The sequence below is a fragment of the Cetorhinus maximus genome, chromosome 18 (genome assembly GCF_964194155.1).
Source record: "Cetorhinus maximus chromosome 18, sCetMax3.hap1.1, whole genome shotgun sequence".
NCBI classification, from domain to species: Eukaryota; Metazoa; Chordata; class Chondrichthyes; order Lamniformes; family Cetorhinidae; genus Cetorhinus; species Cetorhinus maximus.
Genome location: NC_135896.1, coordinates 14,692,957 through 14,714,051, shown reverse-complemented (window position 1 = coordinate 14,714,051; position 21,095 = coordinate 14,692,957). Strand labels below are relative to the sequence as shown.

The following is a 21,095-nucleotide window of genomic DNA, read 5'->3' as shown; positions in this document are numbered from 1 at the left end:
CTTGATGTCATGACATACTAGTCAGGCCACAGCTAGAGGACTGTGTACAGCTCTGGTCACTGAATGACAGGAAGAATGTGATCGCACTAGAGAGGATACAGATGAGATTTACAAAAACGTTGCTTGGACTGGAAAATTTTAGCTACAAGGAAAGATTGTATAGGCTGGGATTGTTTTCATTGGAATAGAGGAGGCTGAGGGGAGATTTTAGGTCTTTAAATTTATGACAGGCCTAGATAGTGGATAGGAAGACCATATTGCCCGTAAGAGGGATCAATAACCAGAGGACACAGATTTAAAGTAATTAATTGAAGGATTAGAGGCGAGTTGAGGTGAAAATTTTCCACCAGTGTGTGGCGAGGGTCTGGAACTCAACCTGAAAGGGTGGTAAAGACAGAAACTCATATCACATTTGGATATACATTTGAAGTGTCTTAACATATGGACCAAGAGCTGAAAGTTGAGATTAGGCTGGATAACTCCTTTTTGGCTGGCACTCATTTACATAGGTTTTAATGGGAAAATCCTGATTCGCTTAAAGTTGTTTCACTTAAAGTCGCACTTTTCAGGAGCACAGCTGCAACTTTAAACGAGGACTTCGTGACCCTTCGTTCCCCACAATTTCTGGCACCATCTGTTCTTTAACAGGAGAGGGCGCTGGTGATACTAAAGTACTTTTAAAATATCTTTCTGGCTTTGTTAAAACGCATGTTTTAGTGTATTGATTCTAATCAGCTTTCCTGTTAAACATGTAATGCCTTCAGAATGTTTCCATGTTTGATGTATACATAGGAATGCTGTTTGATTAAGTGTTTGTGATCTCTGATTTTTTTTTTTCTTCTCCTCCAGCTTTCTCCTGCTCATTGAATGATACGTTATTATTCTTCACTATTGGCAATATGCTTTTGAAAGCATTATTGGCTGCCCATTGCCCAAAAATATCTACTCCCACCCTACCAAATAAAAAATTAGATTCACCCATTACTCCTCATGTTCACCTTAGATTCGTGGTTCTTTTTATGCACCGGATTCCGATTCAGCTGCTTCTGTAACAGGTAGTTTCACTCTTCAAAACTGACTGGCAGGATGTTCACTGCAGAGTGTGCTGTGTGTTTACCCTGTGAAAATGGAGGTTATCTAAAATCAGCCCAATATTCTTTATCATTGAGAACAGAAAAGGGTTAAGTCCTAATTACAGATTTCAGAAGAGTGTGCTGTTTATGCAAGTTTGCATAAGAGAGAGTCATGCAGACTCTCTCCAAACGAAAGCTCTCTAGGCTGGGTTGCCATTGATCCCTTAGCTAGCAGTTATGCAGACGTCAACAGATAAGACAAGTTAAGGCAAATCAAATCGAGCTAATTACTTTAGAACATGCGACTGTTTGTTTTCTGCAGTACTGTCGTATTGGTAATGTGCAGCCTGAACAGAGGAAATTAGGATTTTGAATTGAAGAGTCCGAGGCTAAAACAGTGAATAAATTCTCAACCCCTGGTAAAATGCTACAGCTCCTGGCACTACCTCAGTGAGGAAATATATTTTGGAATATGTAACCCAAGATTGCCTGTTTGGTACTGAGTAGGCTGCTCTTAGGCAAAGAGAAATGTGGCAGGGACCCCTGAAATAAGCCTCAATGGCCATGGGCTAGAAAGGAAAGTTGAGCTTGTCCTTGTTAAATGAATGTGCCATATATAACAGTGAGGCTCCCTTTTCCTCAGTGTATGAAAGCGCTTATTAAGGAGGTCAGATATGAAGACTAGATGCCTGTACAAGACATTTGGCAACCTTAGAGGAAACAGAAAAGAGAAATTTGAAAGGAAAAAAATTTATTCAAATAAACTATGTATTTGACAGTTTTGTTGCCTTTTTCAGGTACTAATAATTGTTCCTCCTATATTTGGATTTTGACTGCTTCAAAATACCCTGATGAAACATCAATATACATGCTTGTTTATATAAATGTCTCTGCACTTGGATTTGATTCATAGTATGAGATGTGATATAAAGTTCTATATAAATGCGAGTATTATTTGTTATTATACATACGTTACAGATGATAACTTCATTCCTTTATTGAGTCAGTAAGGAAGCTAACAGTTGTTGGAATCTCAGCTTATTGCGCAATAGTTAGGTTATGTTACGATGTGTAGCAATAATTGTGTGGTAATGTCAAATAACTATCACTTAATTGGCTTTTTTTTCTTTTTGGAGACTGTGGTTTTGTATCCCTCACCTCTAACAGGTCCTTGCTCTGGGTTCCTGGACTTGAATTCATTATCTCAGGACTACAGCTCCTGATTAATCTTGGCTTTTGGTTCTGCTAATATACCTCAACACTTTCATCACTATCAGTGTTGGTTGTTACAATTGAAAAGCGCACCACTGTTTGATATTATTTTCCCCTTAAAAAATAAAAAATAGGATCCCTGAACCAAGAGCTACTCTAGGGTTTTTTTTCTTTATTATTTAAAAGCACATGCCATAATATCAGGCTGGAAATTGCAATAATTAGGATTTTTATGCCTTTTATGTCATTCACTCCACTTTTCACTTGTGTCAGCTGTGGCTCAGTCAGCTTTCTCTGGATTCAAGTCCCACTGCAGAAACTTGAGAACAAAAATCAAGGCTGGCACTCCACTGAGCGCTGAGTGAGTCGTTTCAGATGGGACATTAAACCAAGGCCCTATCTGCCTGCTTGGGTAGATGTAAAAGGTCCCATGGCACAATTTTGAAGCAGAGCAAGGGAGCTCTCCCTTGTGTCCTGGCCAATATTTATCCCTCAATCAACATCACAAAAAAGACAGATTATCTGGTCATTATGACATTGCTTTTTGTGGGAATTTCCTGAATGCATATTGGCTGCTACATTTCCTACATTACAACAGTGACTACGCTTCAAAAGTACTTCATTTGTTTTAATATGCTTTGAGATGCCTGGTGGTCATGAAAAGTGCTACATAAATGCAACTCTGTCTTTTTCTGTATAATACAAATCTTGTTTCCCCAGCAGAGTCACTATAATGTTGGTAATCACATCAGTCCAAGAGTTAAAGAGCAAAGTCAGCTTATTCCATATCTTTTATTTGCAGATGTGCAGAATTTAGAGGAGCTAGCAGTGCTGAGTACTTTGTCGCTTCTGAAGGGAGGTTCCTTGGAAGACGGTGCGGTTCAGAAGATAAAAGCAGCCCAACACCAACTGGTGAAGGAGTTAGCCCTGCAGGAGTGGCTCTTCAGCCAGGGCCTGGAGCACTACTTACACACGTATGTTTTAAATGAAAATAATCCTTGAATTTCCATCCTCTCTTGGATGTATGCTGCCGATTTCAGCTGGGAAGGGTCAGACTGTCCACAAATAAGTGCTTGTCCATAAATGGTATCAAATACATAGCCCTATGACAACCAACCGGAGATATGCAAAGCTTGGCAATAATGGTCATGTTATTTCTCTCCATCTCCCAGAGTCAAAAAGTGCCTTGGTTGTGAGGTACTTCATTTGACAGTCTTGCAGAGAATCCTATAAAATCCTCATGATCATGGTAGGCAGATGTTGAGTGTCAGGCATGCTTTGGATTCAAACCCATCCTGTATCCAGCAGTCCAGCCATTGATTTTTTTTACTTTATATAGATTCAAAGTCAATATAACTGCAGTTGTACAAAATCCATGGTTTCCAACTGGCCTGTTTTTGCTTTTATCTTATATTTAAAAAGTCTGAGCTAGTATAGGCCACAGTAAAAAGCTGCCTTTTTAGTACAGATTAGCACCAACTTGGAAACTTCAGTCTCTGAACCCAAAAGAAGGTTGATATGGAAAATGGATGTCATATTATTGCACCAGAGAGTATTCTTTTGATGTTGGGATTCGGGTACATTGGATGTATGCAACCTGTGTTATACCTGACATGAGAATCTTTCAGTAACCTGCAGCTAACCTATACTAAATATCCCTTCTCTCTAAGATAAGATAAATTGTTGGGTCTAACCAGAAAGCTTTATCTGATTCTGAACTGTGCTGCACCAGACTGAGAAGTTGAATTTCAGTGAATTGTTTTTAATTTATGAAAATCAAATTCAGCCAGAGCACATTGCATGCAATACAGCTGTGCAACTAATTCAAAGGTTTTGATAGGATGGTGGTCATTCAGCCTTTTTCTACAGTGGCTGTGCCCTTATAGGTCCAAGTTTGAATAAAATAGTCTGTGGGCGGCATTAATCAAAACAATGTAACTTTAGTTATCTATCAGTTTCCATTGTCCACTGGCCAGATCCTCAATTTAATGTTGTACAATTGAGGTTTGATTGTAATGTCCCAGCATGCTAGAATTTATGTTTATGCTTTGGCTCACAATAGAATAAGAATCAAATTTTCATCCTGGGGCTTGTTTGGGTTTTTAGAGGAAAATAATTTCCAGATTTGGAGATAGACAGTAGAAGAGTGAGACTTCACTTGCTCACCCATCATCCTAATGAATGAGCTGACATTGAGAGAAGCTGAGAGCAATTTTACATTCCAAGCTCGTTGGGGTTAGATGGTAATATGTGAAAATGGCTAGCTGGTAAATAACAATAAATAGAAAAGGAGAAAATTGTGCCCAAATTTGTAGATAATGCTGAAGTGAAAAATTATGAATATCAATATTGAATACAAATTGAAAGGGATCTTGACAAGTTAGATAAGTGGCCAGAGAAATAAAATTATCGGAAAGTAAGGAATAGGACAAAAAAGGCCATGCTGCCCTTGAGCCTGCTCTGCTCTTCAGTTAGATTGTGGCTGATCTTCTACCTTGGCTCTACTCCATTGCCTTATCCCTTGTTCCTTTTAATGACAGATGCAATTTAATAGGGAAAATATATGAAGCTTATGAAATTTGACAACGGCAGATGTTGCCGATGTGCTAAATGGGAATGCATTTGTACAATCTGAGCAAGAGAGAGATCTTGGGATTTTACTGGACTGATCGCTAAAAGATTCAGTGTAATGTTCCCAGACTGATTTAAAAGAAAAACCAAGAGAATGTTGGGCTGCATAGCAAGGAGTAAAACTTAGCAAACCGAAGAGGTAACTTAAAACTAGTTGGCCACCGTGAAGCTACACCTAGAGTACTGTGGGCATTTTGGTCTCCCTATTTCAAAAGGATTTTCAGTTATTGGAGGGATTGTAGAAAAGGGCAATAAGGTCGATCCCAGAACTTAAAGGAATGATGAATGAGGAAAGACCGACTACCCTGGGTCTTTTCTCTCTTGAGAAGATTGTGTTTAAAATTGTGAAAAATTTGGGCAAATTGAATTAAATTAAGTTTTTCTGCTCTGTACAGCATAATGGGCTGTTTGTTTCATATTTTTATCCTCTTCCCTTGATGAATAATGTAAAGTAATAGAAGGATTTTGTTGGATCCAGTGCCCTGGTTTGTTGGGGCTAAAGGATCCGGGTTGCACACTTATTTCGGGGTGACCGAGTTGGTGCCAAGACAGAGAAGATCAGTAGACCGTTCTTAGAAGAAACACATTGTTTATTTACAAAAGGAATTCAGCAGCTTACACTTTTCTGCTTGCAATTCAAAACTCAGTCTATACTCTTCAGACTCTTAACTCAAGACTACTGACTACAGAGGTAGCCTGCGCTTCTCTGCTATTGGGTATCAAGATCATGTGATCTTACATTACAACATTTGTCTTCAAGGTATTTTACACACCAGATTACTACAGATTTGCAGTCAGATAGGATGAAACATGAAGGATGGTTAATCCTATATGCAAGAAGGTTTTATGGTCTTCCATAATCCATATGATGAGGAGCAAGGGTCACTAATACTCATCAGATGGGTGTATCCTGCTAGGTGTCATTCCAGAGTTCTAAGCCAGAGCTGAGGTCTCCACTTGTTTGCACTGTTTGGAGCGGGGTTTCAACCCATTCAGAGGTGGGAATGCTATCAATTTAAAAGCTTGCAGCAGGCGCAAGAGGCCATATTTACAAATTAAACGCAACAGAAGAAAATAGGAAATGCAGGATGAACTTCCAGGCTGGTGAGTACCTAAATAGATTTTTTAAAATATTGGTTCATGAGATGTTCGTGTCACTGGTAAAACTAGCATTTATTGCTGATCCCTAATGTCCCTTGAGAAGGTGGTGGTGTAAAGCAGGCACACCCATAGTGCTGTTAGTCAAGGAGTTCCAGTCACCATGAAGGAACAGCAATATAGTTCCAGGGCAGGACAGTGTGTGACTTGGAGGGAAAGATGCAGGTGACAGCATTCTCATTCACCTGCTGCCCATGGCCTTCTCAGTGATATGGGTCGTGGGTTTAGAAGTAAGGTTACCAGCCCGGGTGGTGAAACAAGAAACTTTAACGGGTTTCAGAGAGGAATTAGAGAGGTTCTTGTCAACAAATGAGACTTGAGGATATTAGAAACACATTAAGGGAATACTGAAATAAAAGCAAAATACTGCGGAAGTTGGAAATCTCGAACAAAAACAGAAAATGCTGGAAAAACTCAAAGTCTAATAGCACCTGTGGAGAGAAAGACAGAGTTAACATTTTGAGTCCGTATGACTCTTCAGAGCAAGGGAATACTGAAGATAGGTGAGATAGATTTAAATTCTTTTTCCTGCCTAAAGCCTTATTATATTACTAATATAATGCACTTTGTGCATTGCCTTTTTCCCCATCTTGTCTTCTCCTGAGGGCCAACCTGACCGTGTGCTCATCTGACATCAGGCATGCATACTTTGAGCATGAGTTGCTGAATGGCAATCAGGAATGAGAACTTTGGTTGATTTTTCCCTGCTTAATCTTCCAATTTGAGCCTAATCACACCCCCACAACACACTCCCTTCCCCAGCCTACTCCCCCTACTATCACTATCACTTGAGATTGGCTACGAGGCATTGAACATGAGGCCTAACTGGTCTGTGCAGCCGAGGTATTTAACCTATAAACTCGCAACCACTGTGAGATCGCTCTGGAAAGTTGACACTCATCTGTCCTTCTGAGTGTTTGATCCATTTTTTTTGCAATAAGCTGTTTAATCATGAACAATGGTGAGTTCAAATTTTAACTATTTACTTGAAGCCTTTTTAGCTTTAAGGACAGGGGGAATTTTTTTTCAAAATATTTACAGTATGTAGGTATTGTTGGCTAGGCCAGCATTTATTGCCCCATCCATAATTGCCCTTGAGAAGGTGGTGGTGAGCTTTCTTGAACCACTGCAATCCCTGTGGTGTTGGTTGTGCTGTTAGGGAGGGAGTTCCAGGATTTTGACCCAGCGACAGTGAAGGAACAATGATATATTTCCAAGTCAGGATGGTGAGTAGATTGGAAGGGGACTTCCAGGCGGTGGTGTTCCCATGTATCTGCTGCCCTTGTCCTTCTAGATGGTAATGGTCTTGGGTTTGGAAGGTGCTACCTAAAAAGTTTTGCTGCGTTTCTGCAGTGCATATTGTAGATGGTACACAATGCTGCCACTGTTCATCAGTGGTGGAGGGAGTGAATGTTTGTGGAAGGGGTGCCAATCAAGCAGGCTGCTTTGTTCTGGATGGTGGAACTGCAGTCATCCAGGCAAGTGGAGAGTATTCCATCACACCCCTGACTTGTGCCTTGGAAATGGTGAACAGGCTTTGGGGAGTCAGGAGGTGAGTTACTCGCCACAGGATTCCTAGCCTCTGACCTGCTTTTTTAGCCACAGGCTAGTCCGGTTTAGTTTCTAGTCAGTGGTAGCCCCCAGACTGATAGTGGGGGATTCAGCGATGGTAATGCCATTGAATGTGAAGGGGTGATGGTTAGATTCTCTCTTGTTGGAGATGGTCTATGTCTGGCACTTGTGTGTCGCAAATGTTACTTGCCACTTGTCGGCCCAAGCCTGGATATTGTCCAGGTCTTGCAGCGTTTTGACATGGATTGCTTCAATTTGTGAGGAGTCGCGAATAGCGCTGAACTCTGATCACTGAGAACTCCACTTGGTCATTAATGTCCAATTGAAACTGTTGTCATTAATGTGAGGCTTCTATTTCCTACTATCTATCCAATTAATATTTCAAAATTGCACTTTCAATCTGTAAAAATGTAGGAATATCAGAAGCAATTTGTCTTAATGGCCATTGAAGGCAAATATCTGAAACAGTGGTCCTAATCTCTGTCTTCACTTTACTATTTTTTTACAATTAAACAGTATGTGTAGGTCCCATGGTCCAAAGTCGAAGTTCACAACAATAGGAGAGAAAATTGGTTAAAAAATCAAGAAATAGTGATTGCGTGTTTTAAAAGCCTAAGGATTATAGGAACAAGCAAAGATGAGTTCTGTGGTCTTGGGGTCCTGGGAAATATTATGGACTATGACTCTATGTAATGAGTCTTAATTTCAGCTCTAAGGATGCATGAAGGAGAGTATGGTGAAGTTTGAGAAGAATGAAAGAGGAAAGCTCAGGAGCCTTTCATGATGGTGGTATTGATTAAGTGGGCAAAAATTGTTAGAGGGAGGTTAGAGGTACAGGGTGAGAAAAAAATTGAACAAGATTTTTCTTGTATCCTCCTCAAGAGTGTAAGAGTTATTAGAAAGGGCTTCTTAGTTCCATGTGGATTTGATAGAGGTCAAAGAGATAGGAAAAGCATTTGGTTCAAAAGAGGGTCCTGGAGCCTGGTCTGATGGTGCTAGGGAAGGAGGTAGGAAAGAGAAGGCCCATCAGCTAGGTCCTGTTTCGGAACAGAAGTATTTTTTCACAATAAAAAGCAAAAAAAACTGCCAATTTTAGAAACAAAAACAGAAACTGCTGGAATCTCACAGCTCAGTCAGCATTGGAGAGTACAGACATGTCAATTATGAACTATGCTCACCTTCAGAGCGGAAAAATGAACAAGCATTTTAATAGCTTAATAGTTTAATAGCTTAATACTTTAATAGAAAACAATGAGGGAAAAGGGGGAACATTAAATAGATGAACAAATTGAGAGAGGATATAGATATTGGGTGTTAACAGTCATCTTAGACCATGGAAAGGAGAATTACAGAAGCAAAGACTGTGAATAAGTAATAACTCTGAGAGTCACAGCCATAGAAATGTTGAGAAGTTGAAACACATGACCTGTATTTCAGGTGTGAAATTTAAACAGACAATGCTGGCATTGCATGTGATGCATCCATTCATGAGAGGCCAAAATCAGTTTGCTGCACCCCTCACCCCAGGACTGTTCCAATTAAGGTTTTTACCCCAAATGGCAACCTGTCCTTTTCCCCTCCCCCGCACCTGCTCTACTTCTGTCGTAAACACTGACAAACGCATTCTGTATCAGTAGCACCCTTGACATTAATTTTAATAGCTTCAGACCTTCATTATATTCTCCATTTTTTCACAGCAGTTGACTTGTCTATTTTCTTCACAGGTGCTGTTTGGACTACTTCTAGCAGTTTTTACATTTATTTTTGTCTTTATCTGTTTTTCAACTTCTCTCTTGCTCTAATTTCATATTTACATTCTAATGAAACAGAATTTGACCCATTTGCATTTTGAGTGCTTGAGCAGAGCATCATCTATTGTAGTGGGTAGTTTATCAATAACTTAAAGCCAAAGAAAGTAATTCTTAAAGTTGGCTCAACTTGTGGATTTTCTTAGTTTACCTTCTGACTCTCCTTTGGTGATTTTTACATGTTAGCCCTTAGTACATCTGTTATTGATTCTCTTCCTTGTTTAAAATTGGTCCATGGCAAATATCTTCTGAAGGTGCTGATATATAGCATGCATCACTTTCCTACCGTCTACCAAACTTATTGATTCTTCAGCATTCTAATAAATTTATTCATTTTCTAAGATGATTGGGTTGTATTTATTCTTTGCTCTCACTAGACGTTCTTGAATTGTTTCCTTCCTAATGCACCCCAAATGTAATGTGGTAGGTAGCTGACTTGAGTAGCAATATCAGCATTCTGATTCCCTGCCTCCATACAGGCTAAAATCATTGGGCTGCAGCACCCTTACTGATCTGGTTCAGTTTAACAGCAAGTCGCAAATAGCTCTCACAACCTGGGGCTACTTCTACGGTGACTACCACAGGTTCGGCAGGAAGATTCTCGAGATTTCAAGGGCACATCTGGAGTGGGAGCACAAGCTAAAGCTTGTTCACAACTTAGTCCGAAGGCGCAGAGTTGAAAAGTGGTCAGTGGGTATGTGAAAATTCAATCATTTTAAAAAAAGAATGCATTTCTGCTTTTTCCTTTTTTGCTCAATTTAGGTGAAGTTTGTTTATCATTAATTTGAACTCTTTTCTTTAGTGGGAGCAGTGTTTTTTGCCTCTAGCATCACACTTTGCACTCTAAAGAGAGACCTGATGTTTATCGTTGTTGGTGAGTACATTTGAATTGCTTCCTTAGGGCTGTAAATCTCAGTAATTGAACTCTGAGGGGAGATCTGTGTTTAAAAAAAAAAATCATAGACCCCATGCACACATGCGCTTTCACACACTCTCACTCTAATAGAAATTCAGTAAGCCTGCTCAGACCTGTGGGAATGGCTTGTGATGGTAGGGTTTTAATGCTCTGCTTCTGACAAATTTGACATGGTTCACTGGTAGCACCAGTCCCTAATAACAAGCGCAATTCACCGTGTCTTGCAGCACTGTCTCTGGGATCAAGGGATTCATTGTTGCATATTTTTGCATTTAGTTTCTGTTGGCTAAACCAATAAGAATTTGTCTTTTTGTAATATTTACATGTCCCCATTTTGTTAATTGGGGAAAAATAAAATTAGCTAAGGTGTGATTTGTCTATCCACATACAGGTGGAATCGCAGTTTCCATCATTGCATTCTTCTTTACTGCCAAGTTCCTTTATGAGCTTCTGGCACGGATCATCAGCTTTCTTCAAAATGACAACAGAGGTAGGCGAGGGAACCGCACCATTTATGACTATGTCCGTGGGAACTACCTGGATCCGAGGTCATGCTTAGTCACCTGGGATTGGAAGGACCCTCAGGAAGTTGGGCGCATCATGACTTTTCGAGTGCATGTGAGTAACAATATTTTAAATCTCTCTAGTTTAGTTGTTCCCAGGTATCTGCTGCCCTTGTCCTTCTAGATGGTAGTGGTCGTGGGTTTGGAAGGTGCTGTCTAAGGAGGCTTGGTGAGTTCCTGCCGTGCATCTTGTAGGTGGTATACACTGCTGCCACTGTTCATCGATGGTGGAGAGAGTGAATTTTTGTGGAAGGGGTGTAGAAATTTCACTGGTTTCAAGTTTGTCACTTTCTAAAAAAAATGTTTAACACTCAATCGCCTTCTCATTGCACAGATATCCACACCAAGTGTAACCTTAAACTGAAGTTGAGTTAAAGGGCAGGAGATAACAGGACCAGATCTCTCAGACCCAGTAAAATTTCCATTTAAAGTCATATATTCTGTCTTTACTTAATTTTTAAAATTCATGCATGGGATGTGGGTGTTGCTGGCTAGCCCAGCATTTATTGCCTATGCCTAATTGCCCTTGTGAAGGTGGCGGTGAGCTTCCTTTTTGAACTACTGCAGTCCATATGGCGTAGGTACACCTACAGTGCTGTTGGGAAGGGAGTTCCAGGATTTTGACCCAGCGACAGTGAAGGAACGGGGATATACTTCCAAGTCAGGATGGTGAGTGGCTTGGAGGGGATCTTCCAGATGGTGTTGTTCCCATGTATCTGCTGCCCTTGTCCTTCTAGATGGTAGTGGTCGTGGGTTTGGAAGGTGCTGTCTAAGGAGGCTTGGTGAGTTCCTGCCGTGCATCTTGTAGGTGGTATACACTGCTGCCACTGTTCATCGATGGTGGAGAGAGTGAATTTTTGTGGAAGGGGTGCCAATCGAGCAAGTTGCTTTGTCTTGGATGGTGTCAAGCTTCTTCAGTGTTGTTGGGGCTGCACTCATCCAGGTAAGTGGAGAGTATTCCATCACATTCCTGACTTGTGTCTTGTAGATGGTGGACAGGCTTTGGGAAATCTGGAGATGAGTTACTCACCACAAGATTCCTAGCCTCTGACCTGCTCGAGTAGCCACAGTATTGATGTGGCTAGTCCAGTTCAGTTTCTGGTCAATGGTGATCCCCAGGATGTTGATAGTGGGAGATTCAGCAATGGTAATGCCATTGAATGTCAAGGGGAGATGGTTAGATGGAGATGGTCACTGCTTGGCACTTATGTGGCACAAATGTTACTTGCCATGTGTCAACCCAAGCCTGGATATTGTCCAGGTCTTGCTGCATTTGGACATGGACTGCTTCAGTATCTGAGGAGTTGCGAATGATGCTGAACATTGTGCAATCACCCGTGAAAATCCCCACTTCTAACCTGATGATGGAAGGAAGGTCGTTGATGCAGCAGCTGAAGGTGGTTGGGCTTAGGACACTACCCTGAGGAACTCCTGCAGGGATGCCCTGGAACTGAGATGATTGACCTCCAACAACCACAACCATGTCCCTTTGTGCGAGGTATGACTCCAACCAGTGGAGAGTTTTCCCCTGATTCCCATTGACCCCAGTTTTGTGAGGACGCCTTGAAGTGACACTCTGGCAAATGTTGCCTTGATGTCAGGGGTACTGACTCACTGCTCTATGATTCAATATAAGTAGCAAAGTTGATTGTTATTTAGGAAGCAGAGAAGTAGAGTTTGTTGGAGTAGTAGACTTTGCACTAAGGGTGAGGAGCTAACAGATGCACTACAGTGACATTCACTGGCAGAAGGGTATAATTACAACATGAACAGTTTAAATAGACAGTTTCCATTACAAATGTGGATGTTGAAATTTATAGGAAGTCAAACACGAAAGTGACAAAACTATGTCAAAAGGAAGTAACACTTTGTAGGCAAATGCATGCATACAGGTGCAAAATTTTTCATATAGATTAGTCGAGGTGTGTGGAATCTGGACTTGCTGAAATCTTAATTTTAATCAGGATCATTAGTATCTATGAGTAGTGTAAAGGCCCAACAGCTGCATCCACTTGAAAGAAAAGGCTTGTAGTTATATAGAACTTCATCACATCTCTCAGAAACACCTCAAAGAGCTTTACACATAATCAACCTGATGACAGTTTTGCATAGAAAGGTCCTCAACAGTGGGATGACTGATCTTGTTAATCAGTGCTGTTGGTTGTGGGAGTGATATTGCCAGGCCACCAGAAGAGAAATCCACTGTTCATACAAAAGTGTCATGAGCTCCTTTTTAAGTGCACATGAACCACTGGAATGCTGGATTTTAGTCTTGGTTTAGCATTTCATCCAAAGGACAGTGCATATAATGGTTAACACCTACACACCACTGATGTGTCAGCTTTGATCGTGTGGTTAGGTTCTGTAGATTTTTTCAAATTTATCTATTCACAGGATGTAGGTGCTGTTTTTGCCCATCCCTAATTGCCCTGGAGTGTGTGGTGGTGAGCTGCCATCTTGAACCACTGCAATCCATGTGTTGAAAGTACTCCCTTAGTGCTGTTAGGTAGGGAGTTCCAGGGTTTTGACCCAGTGATGTTGAAGGGACAGTTATATATTTCCACATTAGGATGCTGTGTAACTTGAAGGGGTACTTTCAGGTGGGACTACTGAGATTTAAACGCTCAATTTTTGATTCAGAGGTACTATTATGTTAGTCAAATACTGCAGAAGCTAACCATATTGCTTACAATCAAGTTTTGAACTACTAGGTCATCCCCAAAAATATAATTTTGGACCTTGAGATCACAACTGACAGTTTTATAGTTGCTCACATTCAGGATGATATCTCCAAGTGTTTTATATCAAGGAGGGTAAAACCTGGATTGTGATCAAGAGGCAAAACTTGAGAATTTTGAGTTGGATAGGGTCAGAACTAAAGATTTGGTAGGTTTTTGAAAGTGGAGAGGGAGATGGAGGGAAATAGGCAGGGCTATTCAGAGGGTCAGACTGGAATGGCTGATTGAGAGTTGAGGGTTTGGGAAATTGGGAGTAAACGTAAGATAGACTCGCATTTATATAACATCATTCACAACTTTAGGAAGAAATGAAGACCTTTAAGAGGCTGGAGAAAAAAATTGAGAATGGTTCCAGGGATGAGGGACTTCAGTTAAAAAGATAGATTGGAGAAGCTGGGGCTTTTCTCCTTCAAGAATAGAAAGTTGAGTGGAGATTTGATAGAGGTGTTCAAATCATGAGGGGTCTGGATAGAGCATGTAAGGAGAAACTGTTCTATTGGTGGAAGAGGTTGAGAACTAGAGGACACCGATTTAAACTGATAGTAAAAGCGCCAGAGGCGACATGAGGAAATTTTTTTTTACGCAGCAAGTGGTTAGGAACTGGAATGCACTGACTGAGATTGTGGTGGAGCCAGATTCAATTGTCATTTCCAATGGGAATTGGATAATTACCTGACAAAAGAGAATTTGCAGGGCTATGGGGGTAAAGCAGAGGAATGAGACTCATTGAATTGGTCTCGTAGTGAGCTGACATGGGCATGTTGGGCTGAATGTTATCCTTCTGTGTTGTAACCTTTCTATGGTTCTGAGGGTGTATAACAAGGAGAAGTGTTAATACAGGACTTATTTCAGAAAAAATATTCTTCCACTGTTGCTGTGTAGTTGCTCTACAAGAATGGGCAGTCATTCCCTGCACACCGGCCGGTAGGATTACGGATTCACATCTCACACATGGAGCTTGGGTTGGATGTTCCCATCACACAGGAGGTGCTTCAGGCGCAGAACAACAATGTGGTGAAGGTGGGCTTCACAGTGCGGAAGGCAGGAAGGTACGAAATCTCTGTCAAACTTGGAGGATTGAATGTTGCCCACAGCCCATACTACAAAACGTTTCAACCTGGTAGGTGTGAATGTGTGTATGTTTTAACTGGGGATGAGATTGTCTGTTTTATTTTCTCTCTATTGGTTTGCCCTCTTTGATAACTGAGTACCTTGCATCCATGCCTCTATAAATAAGTAGGTAATTGGCCACTAAAACCTGCCCCTTACACTTGTCCTCTAATTTTCACTCCAGGTTTTTTTTTCTTTTGTGGGATGGAATGATGAGTGCTTCACTTCTACTTGGTCCTCCCCTACAGTGGTGACTGAAATCGAAAGTTCAATGCACGTGGAAGTGTGCTGACAAGCTCACTAATATTGACCCTTCTTCCTCTCGCTCTGTCTTCCTGTCATTGCCAATTGCTTATTTGGGTGTTGATGTTCCAAGTGTAGTTTGGTTGGCACTTTACTGCAGCAATGCTCACATCTTTTGTTTACTACGTGTAATTGACCCTGATAACTGCTCTATTGTCTCATCTATGTGGATGAGGTTTTGTTGGTTGTTGTTAAACATATGTGAAGACTTGCATCCTGAATTCTCCAAAACTCTCAAGTTGTTACTCAAAGTAGAAAGGCAATTAAATTCTGTTGATGGGAAGGACAGGGGACTAAGACTAGGTTGTATTGTAAACTTACAGTAGTAGATCCATGAATGAACATTATGGTTCGAACACACGGCCTACCTCCTCTGGAATTTAAGTTCTAATAAAGCTTGGACCCCTAAGGTAGAAGTCTCCTTTCTTTGCTACTTGTCTGGATTCAAACTGAAATTAATTTGTACAATTGTAATCCAATCCTTAATCTGTAAACACTGTCCATGATTTGACAATAATTGAATGCACACTAACACTGCATATAGGAAGGAAAAATAAGTGACACGCACATTGAGTGAATTAAGTTGCAATTGTTAAGAATGATGCTAAATAAGACCCAGAGGTCTTGGTAGGCCCATAGCTCAACATATCCCACAATGCAGAACAGCAATCAACAAAATGGAGACGAGACTGAGCCAGAGGAGGTAGTGATTAAATTGCATGGAGCTCTTGTCAGACTGTGTTTTGAGTACTGTGTCCAATTTTGATCATCTTTAAAACAGAGACATTCGAGCACTGCAAAGTAGAAGCCATTAGGCAGATTCCTAGGCTTGGGTTTTCGCTCACATGGTGGGTGCGCAGAATCAGGAAATTTCCCAGCTTGCCACACCCACCGGGGTGGGAGTGCCCAGAATGGTGGGATCTTTGTTCCGGGGAGTGTAGGGGGGTGCGTGCTACGGATTGGAGCAACCACAGGGGCTACCAATTACAGAGGTGGGTAGAGCTGTGAGACCGAGTGGGGGAGGGGAGAGAAGCGGGGAACATAGAGTGAAGTGGTGGGGTGGGGAGAGATTAGTGAGAGCAGTGTAGAGATTTGAGAGTGAAGAGGAGAGAATGAGGTAGACTGTGGTGGGAAGTGTTTAAACTGCATTTTATTTTAAAAGAAAACCTACCTTTTGACTGGCTTATCTTGCAGCAGGAATCAGGCCTCAAAGATTGGTCTGGTAGACCACACCCATCATTTTAAAAAAAAAGTGAGGATTTAAAGGGGCCTCGCGGCTGTTCGCACTCAGTCTAAGCTCCATGGCAGCAATTGTTGCCTCTGAACTCCTGACCCCAAAATCTCATTTCACGACCCCTCTGGGGATTGTGACCCACAGATTGGGAAGCCCTGTATCAGGCCCCCTACCTCTTGGCCCTCTTGCCCCCTCACCCCACCAATACCCCATGCCCTTCCACCTACCCCTAATGGTCCCTCATACCCTCCATGCCAACCTATGCCCCATACCCTCCATGCCAACATCCAGTATTCACCATGGGCAAACCTCAGGAGCCATGCTGAGCTGAAATATAATAAAGTTCGAAGTATCTATTATAGACTTCACTATATAGAACGACCATTTTCATTCATAAAAGCCCATTCAATACATTTAAATCCCTTGAAGTACCTAATCCCTTAAAACAAACATTTGTTTTTATAACCCTACCTGAAAGATAGCTAATTCTTTGATAAGATCTTGAAGCTCCCTATCAAACTCTGAACTGACAGCCCCCCCCCCATCCCCCTGTGACAATGACAGGTTTTGAAAGTAGTCCAGCTGTAATAACACAACAATTTGTAGCACTTAGTGTTATGTCAACAAACATCTATTGAAACTGCAAGCACAGATTTTTTTCAATTGACAGACACAGGCAGGCTTTTTTTCAAAAGCTAAAGGGCAGGGGATTTAATTAACTTGACAGCCTCACAGTTCCACAGACTTTATCTGTCCTCTGAGCATTTAGATCCACTCTTTTTTTAAAAAAATTCTAAGTCACTCACTGCAGGATAAGGCCCTCACTCCAGCAAAAATATGAATTGTTTGAATGGTTCTGCTGAGTTCAGGTTTCCCCCATGCGTGAGTCACGTCCTGCCCCCATTCTCCTACCAACTAAAATAGCTGTTGGAAATGGGCACGGGACTTCCAGATCCGGGTTCCTAATGCTATTTTAGATATGCTGTGGAGTCTTCGTGTCTCTCTGAAAATCTAGGCCCTTGTGTGGAGAATTTGAGTTGAGGGAGATTGAAGAAACTTGGGCATTTTTGCCTATAAAGGAGGTTTCTGAGAATTGGTCTTAATAGGAATTTATAGGAACGTTAAGGGAATGGAAAAAGTTAAGCCAGAATATTCCGTAAACTAATTTGTAAGAAAGTACAGATTGTTATTTTTTTAATTCATTCAAGGGATATGAGCATTGTAGGCAAGACCAGCATTTATTACCAAACCTTAATTGCCCTTGAAGAGTTGGTAGTGAGGTGCCGCCTTGAACTGCTGCAGTCCATGTGCTGTAGGTACATCCACAATGCTGTTAGGGAGGGAGTTCAAGGATTTTAACCCAGCAACAGTGAAGGAGTGAAATTTTGTTCCAAGCCAAAATGGAGAGTGACTTGGAGGCGAACTTGGAGGCTGTGGTATTCCGATGCACCTGCTGTCCTTGCCCTTCTAGGTGGTAGAGGTTGCAGGTATGGAAGGAGCCTTGGAGTTGCTGCAGTGCATCTTGTAGATGGTACACACTGCTGCTACTGTGCTGGTGGTGGAGGGATTGAATGTTTAAGATAGTGGATGACGTGCTGATTAAGTGGGCTGCTTTCTCTTGAATGGCGTTGAGCTTCTTGAATGTTGTTGGAGCCGCACTCATCCAGGCAAGCAGAGTATTGCATCGCACTCCTGAGTTGTTCCTTGTCAATGGTGGACAGGCTGTGGAAGTAGGTGAGTTATTTGTCGACCTGCTCTTGTGACCTGCTTATGTAACTGGTCCCATTAATTGTCTGATCATTGGTAACCCCCATGGTGTTGATGGGGTTTAGGCATTGAAATGCCATTGAACTTTGAGAGGAGATGGTTAGATTCTTTCTTTCTAGAGATGGTCATTGCCTGAAGCTTGTCGGACCAGAATGTGGCTCGGTATTTAATAATGTTTACAATGTGCCTTAGGATGCTTAAGTTAAAGGTACGATATAAATGAAAGTTGCTATTGTTCTGATCTTGTGAACAAAAGCACAACACAGTCCAACAGAAAAAGGATACTGGACTTCAGTGCTTATGTGATGAGCAATTACAAATCTGAATTTATTTTATAAATATTCTAAAATCTTATCCATTTGGTCTCCAGTATTTTGCGCCAATTACACAAAATTATTATCGCATGAGAGTATTTTATTCTGCATCTGGCCTCACTAATTTTACCTGTGAGTAGGTTTGATGCTGGGACCAAAAGGTAGAAAAAATGTTAATTCTCTCATATCAATAGTCAAAATAAATCACACATCTCGCATCTCTGTCTCTGATACTAAAACAGCTGAAATTTATCCCCCCACCCTCATTTATAGGAATTGTATTTCCAGCAAAAACAAAAATTCTCTACCACTTCTCCACCCTGGTACTGACCAATGGACAGCAGCATACTTTGCAGATTGCCCCACGTGATGAATACGATAACCCGACAAGTAATGCATTGGCCGTCATTGACCAGGATAATTACAAAGTGCAGATCAAAGAGGTGAGTGATGAGTTGGCTGCAAGCAAATCTTTAATATTTTCAGAGATCCTACATTAAAGCTTAGACTGTTTACTGTTTTCTTAAATGCCTGCTATTATTAAAATCCTGCATTGTGCTCCAAGCTTCGGAGAATGTTATCTTCTCAATGTTATATTCCTGCTATGAAAATAATCTGAGAATATATTCTTCAACCTTAAGAGTGAAAGAAGTTCCTAATTTTCCTATTGCCCTGCTGTTTCTGAGTGCCCTTGATGTAGGCATTCCAGACATTTTGCTCTCGAGAGCAGGTTATTCTTCTATTGTCACTGCTCTCCCTGTTGCCATCCTAAGCTTCTCGAGAGAATCTGATGCGTTGTGGCCGTGTGTTACATTTCATTCGGGGCCTGAGTTGCTGGGGCAACATACACTTTTACAAGCATGTTGTAGTCTGGAGCTATGGATAGTGATGGGAGAGGCTGTAACTTTCTTACAACATGGCTGACCAGGAATATCTCCTGCTCTTACCCCCTGCCATTGGTGTGTGTTGGAAGGATTTGCAGGGTGATACTCAACCTGTTTGGCTACCTTATGAACGCACCTTCCTTGGCCATCAAGTCCTGGAGTAGCACTTGAACCCGCAGCTTCTGGTTCAGTCGGGAGCACTACCCACTGCGCCAGAAGATATCTCAATCTGATATGTATGAAAGGGTTATTTGCCAGGAGGTTTTTGGCACTGCCAACTTCAACCGTCCTCCATTCCATTTATTATTCCACCAAGTAGCCTCAAAGACAGCTTTACTTTTATCTAGATGTCCTTGGGAAAAGTGGAAATGTAGAAAAAACGGGTTAGCAAAATAAATTGAAGCAGCAAGTGTTGGAATGTTTCATTGAATCTAACCCAAAGACATATGTTTGGTTTCTGCAGTTTAAATAACACACCCTGCTGCAATGTTACAGATTTTCAAAATCCCTCTTCAGAAACAGCATAACACTATTGCTTCAGATAATAGAGTTGCCAAGTTTCAGAAATTGATTGAGGCAAAATATTGGATGGGGTGTTCTAATTAGTGCCATCCACACTTGCGTTACACTAAGAAGTAAAGCTTCTGTTGTGAGGTAATTCCTGAATTGAAAGTACAGAATTTGAAACTGTGATGCTTCCCCCAGGGAGCAAATTGACTTGGCCCAAGGTTGTTCAAGGCTCAAGCAGAGTAGTGAAGTGGGGGGGGGGGGGGAAAATGAAAACTTCTCTTTTACCCTGAAACAGGAAAATGCTTAAATGTAAGGATTTATGTTTATTAGTGGGCTATTTATTTTTAGCGGGTGAGTTTCAAAACACTGAATTTATTTGTAAGCTATTTTCTCCCCTTTTCACCCAATTAAGTTGTTTCCATCCTGCTCATTGTTTTTGATAAAGGAGAGGGAATAGGTAGGTACTGCACATCCAGGCTTTCACTGATTCTGCAGTACGATAAACACCAGGAGATGTGCATCAATAGCACAGAGTGGCTCTCCTTCCCTGTATCCTCTGTCTCCCTTTGGGAAGAGCTTGGCCTCCACTCTGCATGGCCCCATAGCAAAGCAGCTGAAATCAATTATCTCAGCAAATGGAAGATCATGGGTGTAACCGTATCCAATACATTATGCTATGTGCACTGTGCTGCCTGTCGGTTTTTGAATTTTCCAATACTTTTATTGAGATTGTGTAAACAGCGCAACTAGCTGCTAGTCTATAGCTGATTATTTTATCCCTCACTTGTATTTCAGCTTGGTGCCTCTGAAAATGAAATGTCAGAGGTTTTGTTTAACAGAACCATTTCTTCGAATAAGACAATGTGCCTAGTACTTCTGAACTTGACGTTGTGGAGAAATGGTTGTTTTCGAGCATCTGTTACCTATTGGGATCAATTGATTGGTAATGGGGTGTTCGACATCATTGTTCTTAGTGGTGAGTAAAACTTGAAGCCTAAATTTTGTGATCTAGCTTGCGCCTTTCAGTTGACCTTGCAAACTACTGTCCCATCCCCAGCCTCCCCTTTCCTCTCCAAGTCCTTGAAGGTCTTGTCATTTACCAAATCTGCACATTTTTCTTGCAATGCCATGTTTGACTTCCTCCAATCAAGTTTTAGTCCCCTACAGCAGTATGGAAATGGCCCTCATCAAAATCATAACTGGCATCCATTGTGACTGTGACCATGGAAAACCGTCCCTCCTCATCCATCTTGACTTGTCTGCAACCTTTGATAGGATCAACCTCATCATCCTCCTCCAATG

General features: G+C 41.3%; 1 protein-coding gene across 3 annotated transcripts in view; it reads left to right on the top strand.

Annotated features, from left to right (window-relative positions):
* arel1 (apoptosis resistant E3 ubiquitin protein ligase 1) overlaps window positions 1-21,095 on the top strand; it is a 73,812-nt gene that overhangs the window by 17,013 nt on the left and 35,704 nt on the right. For 2 of the 3 annotated variants that reach the window (XM_078562127.1, XM_078562125.1), the window contains exons 3-9: window positions 3,088-3,259; window positions 9,934-10,148; window positions 10,257-10,328; window positions 10,762-10,988; window positions 14,554-14,791; window positions 18,673-18,842; window positions 20,589-20,769. In XM_078562127.1, coding sequence (XP_078418253.1) covers window positions 3,088-3,259; window positions 9,934-10,148; window positions 10,257-10,328; window positions 10,762-10,988; window positions 14,554-14,791; window positions 18,673-18,842; window positions 20,589-20,769 — 1,275 coding nt within the window. Of the gene's footprint in view, window positions 1-3,087; window positions 3,260-5,577; window positions 5,677-9,933; window positions 10,149-10,256; window positions 10,329-10,761; window positions 10,989-14,553; window positions 14,792-18,672; window positions 18,843-20,588; window positions 20,770-21,095 lie in introns of those variants that run through there. The other variant, XM_078562128.1, reaches the window with a different exon arrangement.